Source organism: Acomys minous (assembly GCF_964271855.1).
Source record: "Acomys minous genome assembly, chromosome: 10".
Taxonomy (NCBI): domain Eukaryota; kingdom Metazoa; phylum Chordata; class Mammalia; order Rodentia; family Muridae; genus Acomys; species Acomys minous.
The window spans coordinates 33,881,366-33,895,518 of NC_140491.1; the positions used below are offsets into that span (position 1 = coordinate 33,881,366).

General features: G+C 50.4%; 1 protein-coding gene across 3 annotated transcripts in view; it reads right to left on the reverse strand.

The window, feature by feature from the left end:
• CFAP99 (cilia and flagella associated protein 99) overlaps nucleotides 1–14,153 on the reverse strand; it is a 42,638-nt gene that overhangs the window by 17,371 nt on the left and 11,114 nt on the right. For all 3 annotated transcript variants that reach the window (XM_084797802.1, XM_084797803.1, XM_084797801.1), the window contains 6 exons: nucleotides 7,715–7,859; nucleotides 6,709–6,803; nucleotides 4,730–4,842; nucleotides 3,807–3,981; nucleotides 741–821; nucleotides 483–557 (listed from right to left, as the gene is read on the reverse strand). In XM_084797802.1, the coding sequence (XP_084653928.1) occupies nucleotides 483–557; nucleotides 741–821; nucleotides 3,807–3,981; nucleotides 4,730–4,842; nucleotides 6,709–6,803; nucleotides 7,715–7,859 (684 nt within the window). The remainder of the gene's footprint in view (nucleotides 1–482; nucleotides 558–740; nucleotides 822–3,806; nucleotides 3,982–4,729; nucleotides 4,843–6,708; nucleotides 6,804–7,714; nucleotides 7,860–14,153) is intronic.

Here is a 14,153-nt window from a genome sequence, read left to right on the forward strand (position 1 = left end):
CCTCTGCCTCCTGAGTGCTGGGATTAAAGGCATGAACCATGACACTCAGTCTTTGTTTTTCTGTATGGATCTGAGGAGATGGGCCAGTGGGTAAAGGCACTTGCTGCTGAGCCTGATGCCCTGATTTCAATCCCTAGGACCCATATGGTAGAAGAGAATCAATTTCTGTAAGCTGTTCTCTGATCTCCACAGGTGTGTTGTGGTCCATGTGGCCGCTAGGCAGGGATGACCTGAACTGCTGATCCTTCCGTGTCTACCTGTCTTCTGGGGTCACAGGCAGTGCCAGCACTCCTGGGGTCACAGGCCTGTGCCAGCACTCCTGGGGTCACAGGCCTGTGCCAGCACTCCTGGTTTATGCGGTACTTGAGATCAAACCCAGGGCTTCACAACGCCAGGCCACCAACTGAACTACAGCCCCAGCCTTAGAGGAAAGACTTATGGTACGAGAAAAATGCCACTGTGACCTGGAGGCTGGGCATTACCTGCACTTGTGGATCCTTGCGTAAGCGGGGCATGGCACACCGTAGCTCTTCCATGTTTGCTTTCAGCAGCAGCTCCTGTCACGAAACCATGATGCTCTTCCCCTACCAGCTACAACCCAGGGGCCTCAGACCATTGTGGGGAGGGGACGTTAATAGTAAAAGGCATGTACTTTGGCTAAAGCCCCCAACCTTCTCCTCCCCCCCCAACCCTTAACAGCTTGATGGGGTCTCTGGGGAGACAGGGTCCCACAGGGCCACCTCAGCAGTCCGGCGGTTGAATCTCTTGATCATCTGCAGAAGCTTCTGCTCCTTGGGCTCCTGGTAGGTACTCTGAGGGACCTGGTAGAGTGGCAGAGGAGCGGGTCTGTGACCATAGTGACCATAGTGTAGAAAGTCAGAGCAGCAGCAGGCATGGGGTCTAGAGTTAAGTGTGGGATGGGCGGGGCGGGGGGGGGAGGACAGAGGGGGCTATAAGGTCAGGGCACTGAGGGCATGCCACTGCTCTGGATGAGATAGCCAGGGTAGTCAAGGTTGGAAGCAGCCACCTCTTAGGACTGGAGGAGGAAGCAGAGGGGCCAGAGAGTATCATACATTGTTTAAAAAACAAAGCAAGCTGCCTGTGAAGGGGCCTTAAAACTTTGGTCTGTCCTCTGAGTTCAGTCATAGGAGACTCTCAATATCCCTATAGGAGCAGTGACCATCAGGGGACAGGTGAGGAACCAGCCTGGTCACCTTGAGCCTGAGATTCCTTAACATGCTTACTTAATCCTTGCTTCCTTTCTTGTCTGTTTCACTGACACACCAACTCAACCCATGTTAACCTAAAACCCTCATGTCCCTCCAGCCGTCCTGCCAACTGGCTTGATGGCCCTCACCGGGGACCCTGGTGCTGTCTTTCTGTTACCCACACCAAGGCCTTCCTCTGTGGCTGTGTCCCTCACACCCAGAGCCATCTCCAGTTTTGCCCACCTGCTTCAAAACATTCTAGAAAGGGCCTGTTTTCTTGTCTTCTGTCCTCTTGACAGCCCACCTGCGTATCCCTATCTCTGCTCCTCACAGAAAGTGTGTCATCTCCTTCCTCCCTCCTCTCCTCACTGCACTGGGACCTCTCCAGCTGCTCTCCAACTTGGGGGTGGTGGCAGAAGGACACTGCCCGGGGCTAGTGCACATTCTTGGCTCACTATCTGCACCTCCGGGCCCCATAGCACATTTGCTCGCTCACTTCTTTCAGTTCATCCCTCCACAGCTCTTCTTCAGAGGCCTTTCCGGGCTACTCTATCCAGAATCTTCTCTTTCCCCCGCCCCCCAGCGAGATAGGGTTTCTCTGTGTATCCCTGGCTGTCCTGGAATCACTCTGTAGACCAGGCTGGCCTCAAACTCACAGCAATCCGCTTGCCTCTGCCTCCCGAGTGCTGGGATTAAAGGCGTGAGCCACCACCACCCGGCTTGCTATCCAGAACCTTGACCACACTGACACTTCCCCTTCCTCTGCAGTACATTTTCTTCTGAACATTTATTACCAACACATTACTGCAGTTTATTCGTCCCGATTTTTTTTTTCCTGAGTGCCCACTGGAAAGCAAGTTCTATGAAGGCCCTAGTGCCTGGTGCATACTAGATATTCATGAACTTCTGAATAAACTGAGTGGGGTCTCAGGCCAGGAGGGGAAAAGGGGTCCTGGCCATGGGTCAGAGCGTGGATACAGGCTTTTGAATACAGAAGTGAGCTCAGGGCATCTACGTCATAATGAGGGGACAGGCAGAACTGTCCCTCGGCCAAGCAGAATGAACAGAAAGAGAAGCAGCTGGCAGCACGGATTCTTGAGGAATTGGTACCAGAAACATCAGACCTTGCAGATGGGGTAACTGTGGAGTTGCTTAGCAACAAAACCCCAGTGACCTAGCTACCCACCCATCCATCTGATTACTCATCATCTAGCCCGTAGCCACTTGTCCATCGATCTACCCCACAAGTATTTACTGAATGTCTTCTCTAAGTCACAACTCCATCACCCGTGTTGGAAAAATGGCACAAATAAAGTGGATAAAGAGCCAGTCAGTGAGCACATCCACAACTTGCAAACAGTAACCAATGCTAAGGGAGAAAAGATAGGTCAAGAAGAAGAAGACTGAGCAGGGACCCAGTGTAGCAAGGCCTCATGGGAAACTTGCAGCATGAGAGAGTTCCAGGGAGACCAGAAAAATGGAGGAACCCAGGTGAGATGTGGGAGCTCCAGTGCGAACCCCTCATACTCCTCTGTGGTCCTTCATCCTATGAAGACCAGACTGACCTAGGAGGCTGAATCCACTTCAGACCTTGTGCGAATCCACGGTCTAGACAAGACTTAGCACCCAGAAAGATGGTGAGCTGTTCAAGTAGGCATGAGGCCTGAGCTGGACCCATCAGAACTTTCCCTGTCCCTATATATTCTTTCCTGTCCTAGACAATGTACTGTGTTGACTCAAGGCCTGGATTCATTTCTTTAAAACTAAAACGAGATGAAGTTAGTCTAAAGATGAAATTCACTTACAAAGACTAGTAGAGGCAGCCACAGGGAAACAGAACAGGAACCCTGATCAAACTATATCAGAGGCCTCTCTCTACTTTAATACTAGTGCTCTATTGTCTAAGCCAGTTTGAGCTGCAGTTTCTTGTTACTTTCAGCTCAGAACTTCCAGACTGATAAATCAAAAACAGGAGATAGAGAGGTTCTCAGCGGAGGAGGCAGACATGAGCTTCCTCAAGCAGGGGCCAGGCATATCTGGGGCTCACACAGACTTGCCTTATCAAACCTAAAAGTACTGTGACTCTCAAGTACTATTTAATGGGAAGGGTGGGTACCACGGCTAATCCAAACACAACCCAGATGGGTCTGAACCCATGGCAAGACAGTGTATCCCTTGCTGGGCATGGTAGCACACGGCTTTAATCTCAGCAATCGGGAGGCAGAGGTAGGTGGATCTCTGTGAGTTTGAGGCCAGCCTGGTCTACAGAGTGAGTCTAGGACAGCCAAGGCTATACAGAGAAACCCTGTCTGGGGAAAGAAAAAACCCAAAACCAAACAAACAAAAAAACCCCACAAAACAACAACAAAAAAGACAGTATCCCTTAGCACCTCCTGATTAGGTCCAGAATGTGGTGGGCTCTGGGTCACCCAACTTCCTCTCTGTGTGTCTGGGATATGGAGTGTGGGTCACTGAATGTTCCTGTCTGGTCCAGTGCACCCTTGACCCTGGAACAGCTCAGCCACCCAGTGACACCTCCCTCCCCCGCCTGCCCCACCCGCCAACATCCTGGTAGTACAGGCACAATGTCCAACTCACAGGTCTTGGCTTGGCCATAGTGGGGACAGGCTCAGGCATTGTAATGGCACGGGGTTTGGGGACAGTCAGGTTGAATTCCTTGGGCTCTGTGACTTTGGCCTTGGTCTTCAAGACAGTTCGATCAGTCGGCACTCCCTCCAGTTGATTGATCAGCTCTTGGACCTCTGGCTGCCATCTTGAAGGCAAAAGTAGAGAAGGTTCTAGAGTCATATCTTAAGCAGGCCACCAGGGAGCCGATCCCTGGGATCTGAAGGACCCCCAAGTGTCTTAGCTATCCTTCAGGGTGACGTGATAATGGACACGGGACTTTTTCCATGGACTATCGTGTGGGTGCAGTCCAACCACACCTTTCGGTACATGCATTAAATTTGTCTTTGCACAGACAAGCAAACTGAGGCCCATGGGATAGAGGAGCTGGGAGGCACTGCAGAGGGATGTGGGGCTCTCTGAGGACAAGCAGGAACCGGGGTGTGGAGCTGATCTGGGCAGTGCATATGGTACTGATGGAGGGAGCAGAAAGCAGGGGAAAAAGGAGCAGCCCTGTTGACAACAGGTGGAGAGACCTGTGTGTGTTGGGTCGGGTAAGGGCCACAACCCCCTAAGGGACAGCCTAAGGGACATGATGCTCTTCCTAGCCATCTCTGTGGGGAGGGATCTGGGAAAATACCACTGCAGCTTGCTGTCCCTGCCACAGGCTGTGGTAGGTGGTAGATTCACTGGTCTCTGACCCCTCACCCTAGGCTGGAGCATGATCTGGCCTCTTACACAACTTCCTTGAGCAGGGAGGGAATGAGGAGTAAACCCCCTTCCCTGCCCCCCCCCCACCGACCACACACACACACACACACACACACACACACACACATCTAGAGTGGGCACAAGTTGATTTTCAGAGACCCAGTGCCCTGTCACAGCTGACCCACCTCATCAGAGGGTCAATCCAGTTTTCCTTCACATGGGCTGTTTCATAGATGAGGCTCCATTCGTCCTTGATCCACGAGCACAGGTTCAAGGGGTTAAAGAAAAACCTGAGGAACTGAGGCAGGCGGGAAAGCCCTAAGCGGCTCAGCTGTGGCTCAAACACCACCCACTGCTGCCCCAGCGCCCCTCACAGAAATGCAAGTAGATCTTTTCTGGCATCATGGCATATACCTTTAATCCCAGCACTCGGGAGGCAGAGGCAGGTGGATTGCTGTGAGTTCGGGGCCAGCCTGGCCTACAAAGTGAGTTCAGGACAGCCAAGATATCATAGAGAAACTCTGTCTCAAAAAAACAAAACAAAACAAAAAACCAAACCAAACCAAACCAAACAAACAAAAAAAAAAAAAAAAAAAAAGGAGAAGAAGCCTTTGACTATCTGGCAGGTCCTTAGTGAATGAGTGTGGGGCTCTTGGGTACTAGGACTCGCAGCTCTTCCACCTGCTGTCTCAGAACCATGAGCAGTATTGCCTGTGAGGCCCACAGACGGAAACTGCCTTCCAAGCAACCTGGGGCCTGATGTTTATAGCCATGACACTCCTGGCCACAGCTGCAGCAGCAGCACCTAAGACAGGCCACCCTGCTGCCAACAGCTGGATGTCTGTCTTCACCTGGCTTCTTTCTCGAGTTCCAAAGCAGGTAGAGAGACCCGAATGGGACCAGAGTCACCCAATGGAGCATGGAGTATGGGGTGGACAAGGAAAGGCCTTGTGCTGGTCACCATTTGACCTCTGTCCCTTTGGTCCCTGGAGTTTTCTTTTTCTTTGGACCCCACACAGGCTATGAAAACATTATACAGCTGAGTTTAAGCCTCAGTTTTTCTTTCTTTCTTTTTCTTTTAATTTATTTTTATTCAGCCCGGTGTGGTGGCACGCACCTTTAATCCTAGCACTCAGGAGGTAGAGGCAGGTGGATCACTGTGAGTTCGAGGCCAGCCTGGTCTACAGAGTGAGTCCAGGACAGCAAAGGCTACACAGAGAAACCCTGTTTTTTAAAAAAAAGAAAGAAAGAAAGAAAAAGAAAAACCAAAAAAAAAAAAAAAAAAAAAAAAAGAAAAGAAAAAAAAAAGAAACAACAACAACTCCCCCCAAAAATTATTTTTATTGATCCTGGCATTACAGACAGTTGTAAGCTGCCATGTGGGTGCTGGGAATTGAACCTTGGTCTTCTGGTAGAGCAGTTAGTGCTCTTAACCATTGAGCCCTCTTCTCTAGCCCCCTTTCTTTTTCTTTTTAACTTTGACACAGTGACTCAGTCTAGCCCTCCTCTCTCAGCCTCCCAGGTAGCTGGGATTACAGGCCACAAGGGCTGGCTCCCGTGTGGGTTGTGCGGGCTGTTGCCATGAGCTCCCTAGGCTGGTCAGTGACCAGGTACTGGCCTGGGGTCACTGTGCATATCCTGAGAATGGTATGTGGTCTACACCCCAAGCATCTGGTGAGTCAGCACTGCAGTACCAGGGTAAGAGACAGAGTGGAATATTTGCTCAGTAGTCATTATGGATTCCAGCACAAGGCAGCAGAGCCTGAGCCAAGTACAGGTCATGCTGAGTGTGGAATTGGCCAGGGCAGTCTCAAAGCATCTCTCAGAAGATGCCATTGATTTTAATTCTTTGCTATAAAAAACGAAGCCCTTGCTTAAGATAATTCTAATTGCTTATCTGGCATGGGGCACTTATGTTCATGTGCAGGTAGGCAAGCCTGTCCTTCACAAATCAGACAGACAGATTTCCCTCGGGACAGAGGACGCTGCCCTCCCTATACGGGGCCCTGTCAGCCAATATTAAGCAGAGAAGAGATGGACCCTCCAGTTTGTCTAGCTAGAGGATGAAAGGTGGGGCTGATCAGACTCGCATCCGGCCCTGGTTCCTGTCCCTCCTGGATGGCAGCCTCAACCTCAGTCCCGTGGAGAGGGCAGTGGGGCTCACCTTGCAAGTCTTTGCCACAGGCTGGGACTTGATGATGCTGCAGAAGAGCTGGAAGCCGAGCTCATCCAGCTGGAACATGGCCAGGTAGCAGATCACTGAGGAGAGAGCGTGGAGTGAGGCACGCCCGGCCGCCTGCTCTCCCGGCAGAGGGGCTCTGCGTGTGACCTTTGGAGAGTCCTGCGGCTGCTGAGTGTCTTGCAGGCACCTTTTTCTACTGGGGCACATAAGGACAGGCCCAGATGGCAGCTACCACTTCATGCTCAGGGATCGCAGACACTGGCTACGTGGGGCTTTTAGCTTCCGCACACATTACACTGCATTTGGTCAGTTCTCAGAAATCCCAGCGTTCCTCTGGGCAAAGGTGATGTCATCTTCAGTTTTGTCGATTTTGTGAGCTGAGTCACTTTGAGCCTCTAGGGCATGGTGTCTCCTCTGGTGAGGCTTGCTGGTTCTGCCTCTGAGCTAGGCAGTGACGGTCAGCCCAGTGTTGCCTCTGGCACCAGCCTTGTGCCTCAGCCTACCACTGTGCCGCAACCCTGACCTCTCCACCTCCCACGCCAGCAGCAAGGCTAAGAGCAGGTCCCAGGGCTTGATCCCTCTCTGCCCTACGGTAGCACCAGCCACTGACCATAGACACTGTGTTCTGTGAGTGTGGACAGTGGTCAGAGATGGCTCTTGTATTTAATCTCCCTCTCCATAATCCAGACTAGCATAGACCTATTCTCTCCACGGGTGACAAGATTAGGGGCACGGACAGACTACAAGAGGTATGTCATTTGGCCCAAGTTACCCTCAGGGGGCCTTCTCTTTCAGGTACATGGCTGGGGCGGGGGTGTTCAGAGGCTGCATGGGGCAGCAGGGCCCATGTCTGCTCTCAAGACCCAGGTCTCAGTTTCCCCATCTGTGAAGTGATAAAATATACCTAGCCTAGGCCACACACTTAAGGGTGCCTGAGAATCAAATGAGAGAAAGAGCTCACTGACACGTGCATAGTGGATACACGTACCCTCAAAGAGGCTATAGTCAGCCCACAGGCAGAGCCGACCATCCCGTACATAGAAGGCATCCACCACAATGGTCAGTAACTTCCGGTATTCAAGGCAGCCAGCCAGAATGTCCAAAACGAAGGTAAGCTTCTGGGGGTTCAGAGTCTGGAAAAGGAAGCCAAGAGTGAGTGCTCCGAGACCAGGAGATCAAGGACAAAGGTGGGGGACAGTTACTCCTACATGGCTGAAGACAGGCCAGCTAGTTCAGCTGTCCTAGAGCAGTGGTCAATGACCACCATGATTGGGAAGGCAGGACCTCCAGGGCGAATGAGGACAATGTGGGTTCAAAGACAAAATAACCAAGGAAAACAATGAGGCAATACAAACACAGAAGGACAGGCCTTACACGAGCATCCTCCTGTATGAGGACGGGGGAATCCATAGACAGAAAGAAGGGCAAGCAAGTGGCAGGGGAGAAGATGGAGGCGGGGGTGGTGGGGGAGGCAGCAGGAATTTCATGGGGACAGAGTTTCAGGTCAGGAACATTAGAGGTTATGGAGATAGACAGAAGTGATGGCTGGACAGCCTTGTGAGTGTGCTTTGTGCCACTTGAAAACAGTTAAAATGGTCAGAATTTATGTCATGTGGCATTTTACCACAATAACTTAAAAATGAATTCATAGCCAGGTGTGGTGGCCTTTAATGCCAGCACTCGGGAGGCAGAGGCAGGTGGATCACTGTGAGTTCAAGCCAGCCTGGTCTACAAAGAGAGTCCAGGATAGCCAAGGCTACACAGAGAAACACTGTTTTGGAAAAGCAAAAACAAAATTATTATTAATAATAATTCATATAAAGGCTTTCAAATGAAGAAATAAAAAAATGTCCAAGAAGCTAGACGTGGTGGAGCACGTCTTTAATCCTAGCACTTGGGAGACAGAGGCAGGTGGATCGCTGTGAGTTCGAGGCCAGCCTGGTCTACAGAGTGAGTCCAGGACAGCCAAGGCTACACAGAGAAACCCTGTCTCGAAAAAACCAAAAAAAAAAAAAAAGAGAGAGAGATGTGGTGCCTTCTTCTGGAGTGGACACATGCAGGCAGAATACTTTATAAATAATAAATAGATAAATCTTAAAAAAAAAAAGAACGCTTTATGGTCACGGGAAATCTGTGAGAGTTTGTCCAGAATAAAGGGCAGAATGGGAGCTGCTAAGTAGCAGTAAGAATTCTGTTCCCTTAGCCAGGCATAGTGGTGCACACCAAAAAGCCAGGCATAGTGGTGCACACCAAAAAGCCAGGCATAGTGGTGCACACCAAAAAGCCAGGCATGGTGGTGCACACCAAAAAGCCAGGCATAGTGGTGCACACCAAAAAGCCAGGCATAGTGGTGCACACCAAAAAGCCAGGCATGGTAGTGCACACCAAAAAGCCAGGCATAGTGGTGCACACCAAAAAGCCAGGCATGGTGGTGCACACCAAAAAGCCAGGCATGGTAGTGCACACCAAAAAGCCAGGCATGGTAGTGCACACCAAAAAGCCAGGCATAGTGGTGCACACCAAAAAGCCAGGCATAGTGGTGCACACCAAAAAGCCAGGCATAGTGGTGCACACCAAAAAGCCAGGCATGCTGGTGCACACCAAAAAGCCAGGCATAGTGGTGCACACCAAAAAGCCAGGCGTGGTGGCGCACGCGGGTAATCCCAGCACTTGGGGCAGTGCAGGCTGAGTTGAAGGACACCTGGTCTACCTGAGTTTTAGACCAGGCAGGGCTACATAGGGAGGGGCAGGGGAGAGGACAAGGGAAGAGAGGATGTGGGAGAGGGAAAGGAAGAGGGAGAGAGGAAGAGGTGGGGAGAGGGAGGAGAGAAATTACATTGATTCTGAATTTCTCAAGTTTGTCCCCTTTGGAAGAAAGGCCAGGCTCACTTTTCTCATTTGCCCTTTTGAACAGTTTTGTTTTTATGACCAGTGTTAAGAATTTCTATCACCATGTTAAAAATCTGAGAAAAACAGGGCTGGGCACACACCTTTAATCCCAGAACTCAGGGAGGCAGAGGCACGTAGATCTCTGTGAGGTCAAGGCCAACTTGGTCTAAAGAGTGAGTCCTAGGACAACCAAGGCTACATAGAGAAACCCTATCTCAAGAAACAAACAGGGCTGGAGAGATAGCTCAGTGGTTATAAGCACTGTCTGTTCTTCCAGAGGTCCTGAGTTCAATTCCCAGCAACCACGTGGTAGCCTACCACCATATATACTGGTATCTAATGCCCTCTTCTGGCCTTCGGGTGTACATGCAGATAGAGCACTCATACATAAAATAAATAAAAATTAAAACAACTGATAAGAATAATCTACAAAAACAGTTTACAGAAGCTGGGCGGTGGTGGCGCACGCCTTTAATCCCAGCACTCAGGAGGCAGAGACAGGTGGATCGCTGTAAGTTCGAGGCTAGCCTGGTCTACAGAGTGAGTCCAGGACAGCCAAGGCTACCCAGAGAAACCCTGTCTCGAAAAACAAAACAAAAACAAATAAAAAAAAAAACAGTTTACAGGTGGAAAATATTAATTTGGCTCATGGTTTCAAAGGCTCTGGTCCATAGGTAGCTGGCTCCCATTGCTTTCTGGCCCATGGTAAAATAAAAGCATGGCAGATCAGAGGGAAGCTGCTCACCATCTCATCTCATGGTAGTAGGAAGCAGAGAGAACTAGGGACAGACACAGGATATATCCTTTCAAGACACCCTTGTAGTGACCTGCTTCTTCAAGTTCCCACCAGCTTTGAATAATGCTACCACATTATGATCAGTCTGTAATGCCCAAGTTGTGAAAGCCCCAAAGACCACCAGGAGTCAGCCGGATGCAAATCACACAGGGTCTCCTTTATTTCAAGATCAGAGGTTGGACCGCCAGCCCCCTTGTGATGAGGGAAGATGGCTGCTCCTAGCACTAGGGGAACAGGGTTTTTAAAGGAAAAAGCTGCAGGATGTGTGTGTGTGTGTGTGTGTGTGTGTGTGTGTGTGTGTGTGTGTGTGTGTGTTTCCAAGCCCTTTCTAAGCCCTGCTGTTACATGATAGGTTAGAGGGGTAAAGGAAAGTTGTCCTTTAAGCTGATTGGCTGGGGGACCAGGGCTAACCAAGGGGACCAGGGGCAGACTGCAGGGGAAAATTTTTTTTTTTTATGTTCTGGTCGCAGTGACCTGTAGCTCTGATTGGCCCTGGTGCAAGCTCCTGGGGACAGCTACTAGCTGCATGTCTGTGGCTCTCTCTGGACACTCTAGCTGGGGAGGTCAAGTTCTCAGGCCCTGAACACAAAATGGCGTTGGTTTGGTCTCTACAAGTCCATTGACAAAGTCAGAGCCCCCAGGATCCAACCATTGCCCAGCTGCCCTACCTCTGAACACTGCACTGGGAGCAAGACCTTCAACACAGGAGCCTTTGGGGGGACAATTCAGACCCAAATGATAATATGACCTATGTGTGATACATGTAAATTATTTTAAAAAGTAATTAAGGCTTGAAAAATGATTAAGTTTTGAAGGAGAAGGAAATAAAGACATCTGCCGGTGCCAGTACAGCATGGAGAAGTTTGTTGGGATGTTTGCTGCTGAGCCTCTCCAGAAAGCAATTTGGAAGATAGGTTTCTACAGCTTTATTTTCATGACCCTTTAACAGAGCAAGTGTACTTCTGGGAACTTAAGAAAACCTTCCACAACACAGAAAATGTCCATGCGCACACATCTGGGAAAAGAGGTCTGGGCAGCAGTGAAAACAGGAACAAAGGTCCAACGGTGGGGTAAGCAAAGGTTAAGCATCAGTGCTCCATCCCACCGGCCAGCACAACGCAGCCATTAAAATGACACTGTGCTAGGATTTACAAGAGGGTGACAAATTGGCATGGCCCACAGTGAAACCACCACGGGGTATGACTCTGGTGCCCTGAGAATGCATCTGCCTCTCCTCTCTGCTCCTCTTCACTCACAGTTAACTGACACTTCTCTGATAACTTCAAAATTAGTTAACAGTTTCCCCCAAGCTGGCCACCCCCTTTAACGTCTCCCTCTCTCTTGTGGCTGCTTACCCCAGAGCTATCTGGCTGCCTACGCTTTTCTTGTTAGTCCTGTTCTGCAGGATCTTTTTATGCTCATACCCGCTTGTCCACAGTCTGGGCTCTGCCCTGACCATTTCCTGCTTAGAACCAACCTCCCCACTGGCCAGCCACGCAGGCTGGGCAGCCAGGTCTGAAGGTTAGGCGCACAGGCCCTATCGGGCTTCCTGTCTACTCACTCTCAATTACAGCTCAGTGCCGGGCATGTGGACCATGCGACTGGGGGAACTGGCCTGGAGCAAGAGTGAGGTCAAGACGTGTCCAAACCCCAAAAAACCTCAGTCTTGAGACCAGCAGGAGTAAGGATCACTCCTTCTCTGTTCTGTGCTTACGTACCCCGGTGCACAAAGTCTTGTGGTCTCCACCTCTGCTATTCTTGAGGTAGTCACTCAGCCTGGTGACCAGGACATCTCCCCCAAGCACCTGGAATTCTTCTTCATGCAAATGAAGTATTCCCAGCACCTCAGCCCCGGCCAATGATGTACGCTCACCTAAACACCCCTACTTACTTCCCCAAGGTTCATACAGATGGTATCCCCACCAATAAAGAGAGTTGTGTCCCTGAAAGGGCTGTATCACTGAAGGAGATCCCCACCCTCCACCCGTTCACTGCTGAATCAAGATCCTGCTAACCCACCCACCCAGGTAAGCTTCATTCCTTTGATTTTTTTTAAAAAAACTTTTTTTTTTTTTTTTTTTGGTTCTTAGAGATAGGGTTTCTCTGTGCAGCCTTGACTGTCCAGGACTTACTTTGTAGACCAGGCTAGCCTCAAATTCACAGTGATCTGCCTGCCTCTGTCTATTGAGTGCTGGGGTTAAAGGCGTGTGCCACCATGCCTGGCGCTTCATTCCTTTGAGTCCAGCAACTGTACACATCAGTGTCTAGATGTCCCCAAAGGGAAGACGCAGACCCTTAGGCTCTGGAACCACAGGTTAGGCCCTTGAGTTCTTGGGGTCTCATCTTAGTAGATCCCTCTGCCCAGGAAGCCCTCTCCTGTTTCCAGGGACCTGCTGTTCCTTAAAGTCAGACCCTTCCTCGCTGCCTGGCTGCCTGGTTGCCTAGCCTGCCTACATCCTTAGTCCCAGGTGGATTCCCTGGCTACGTAGGCATAGCCTGTTCACTAGTCTTGCCAGGCGAGGGGCTTCTGAGTACTGGGAAAGCCAAGGTGGTATGCAGATGCTGACCCCACCTGTATCTCCACCTACAAAACTCAGCCCCAGATGAATGTGTCTGAGTCTTATGCTTGCTCCAGAGGGTTGGTAACTGATTAGGAGTGGAGACAGAAGCCGTGGGATACACCTCCAGAGCTGCCTAGTGACCAGGCCATAGGTAAGTGGGTTGGATCCCTTTACTCCTGTCTCCTTCCTGAGGCCCAGCCAAGTTGGCCCAGGTAAACCTAGGCTACCAGTAGCATCTGGACCTGTGAGCTATAGTTGCCAGCTGTAACCTAATTTCCTTTATGCAGACAGTACAGCCAGATAAGGCCATGTCCACATTAAGAGGCACTTAGGTAATCCCAGCATTTAGGAGGCAGAGGCAGGTGGATCTCTGTGAATTTGAGGCCAGTTTGGTCTACAAAGAGAGTCCAGGACAGTCAAGGCTTCACAAAAAACTCTATCTCAAAAAAAAAAAAGGAAGAAGAGGAGGAGGAGGAGGAGAAAGAAGGAGGAGGAGGAGAAGAAGAAGGAGAAGGAAGAAGAAGGAGGAGGAGGAGGAGGAGGAGCAGCACAGCACCAGCAGCAGCAGTAGCAGCAGCACTTAAGGCTGCCATGGTATACAGTCAGCCTGCCCCACGCCCCTCTGTCAGCCTCTGCCCAGTGGTCTAGGCATTGTGGAACTTTCTGGCAGCGTCATCTCCAGCCTCGACCTGGCAGTCAGTATGTTACAGCAGCCTTCTGACAGCTAGAGATGAAAGTGTGTTGTTCAAACTGGGTCAGTACCCAGGGCCCAAATCCACCTTGGCTCAAGAAGGGCTTTGGCAGAACCTGAAAGGACCAACATCTGAGGAGCTGCCTCTGTGCCTGAGGTAGAGATCAGCTCCATCGGCTGCCGCCGGCTCAATGGAAGGCATCAGAGTGCTAGGCTTCTCATGGAAAAATCACACAGATGGACACGACTTTATGATTTGCTAAATGACAGCCAGGCCTCACTTAGAATAAGTCTATTGGTTGTTAACAGGGGGAAAAAGTGCCCCAAACTACTTATGTACTGCTAAAACTCAGTTTTCTAGAATGGTCATTGAAGAGTAACAACTCGAACTTCTCTGCCTTGATGGAAAGAAAGGGGCCGTCTTCCCTGAAAGCCTGGGATGACTTAGCAGCCCAGGCAGCACGCTGGGTATTTCTAGTGGGCGGGGGAG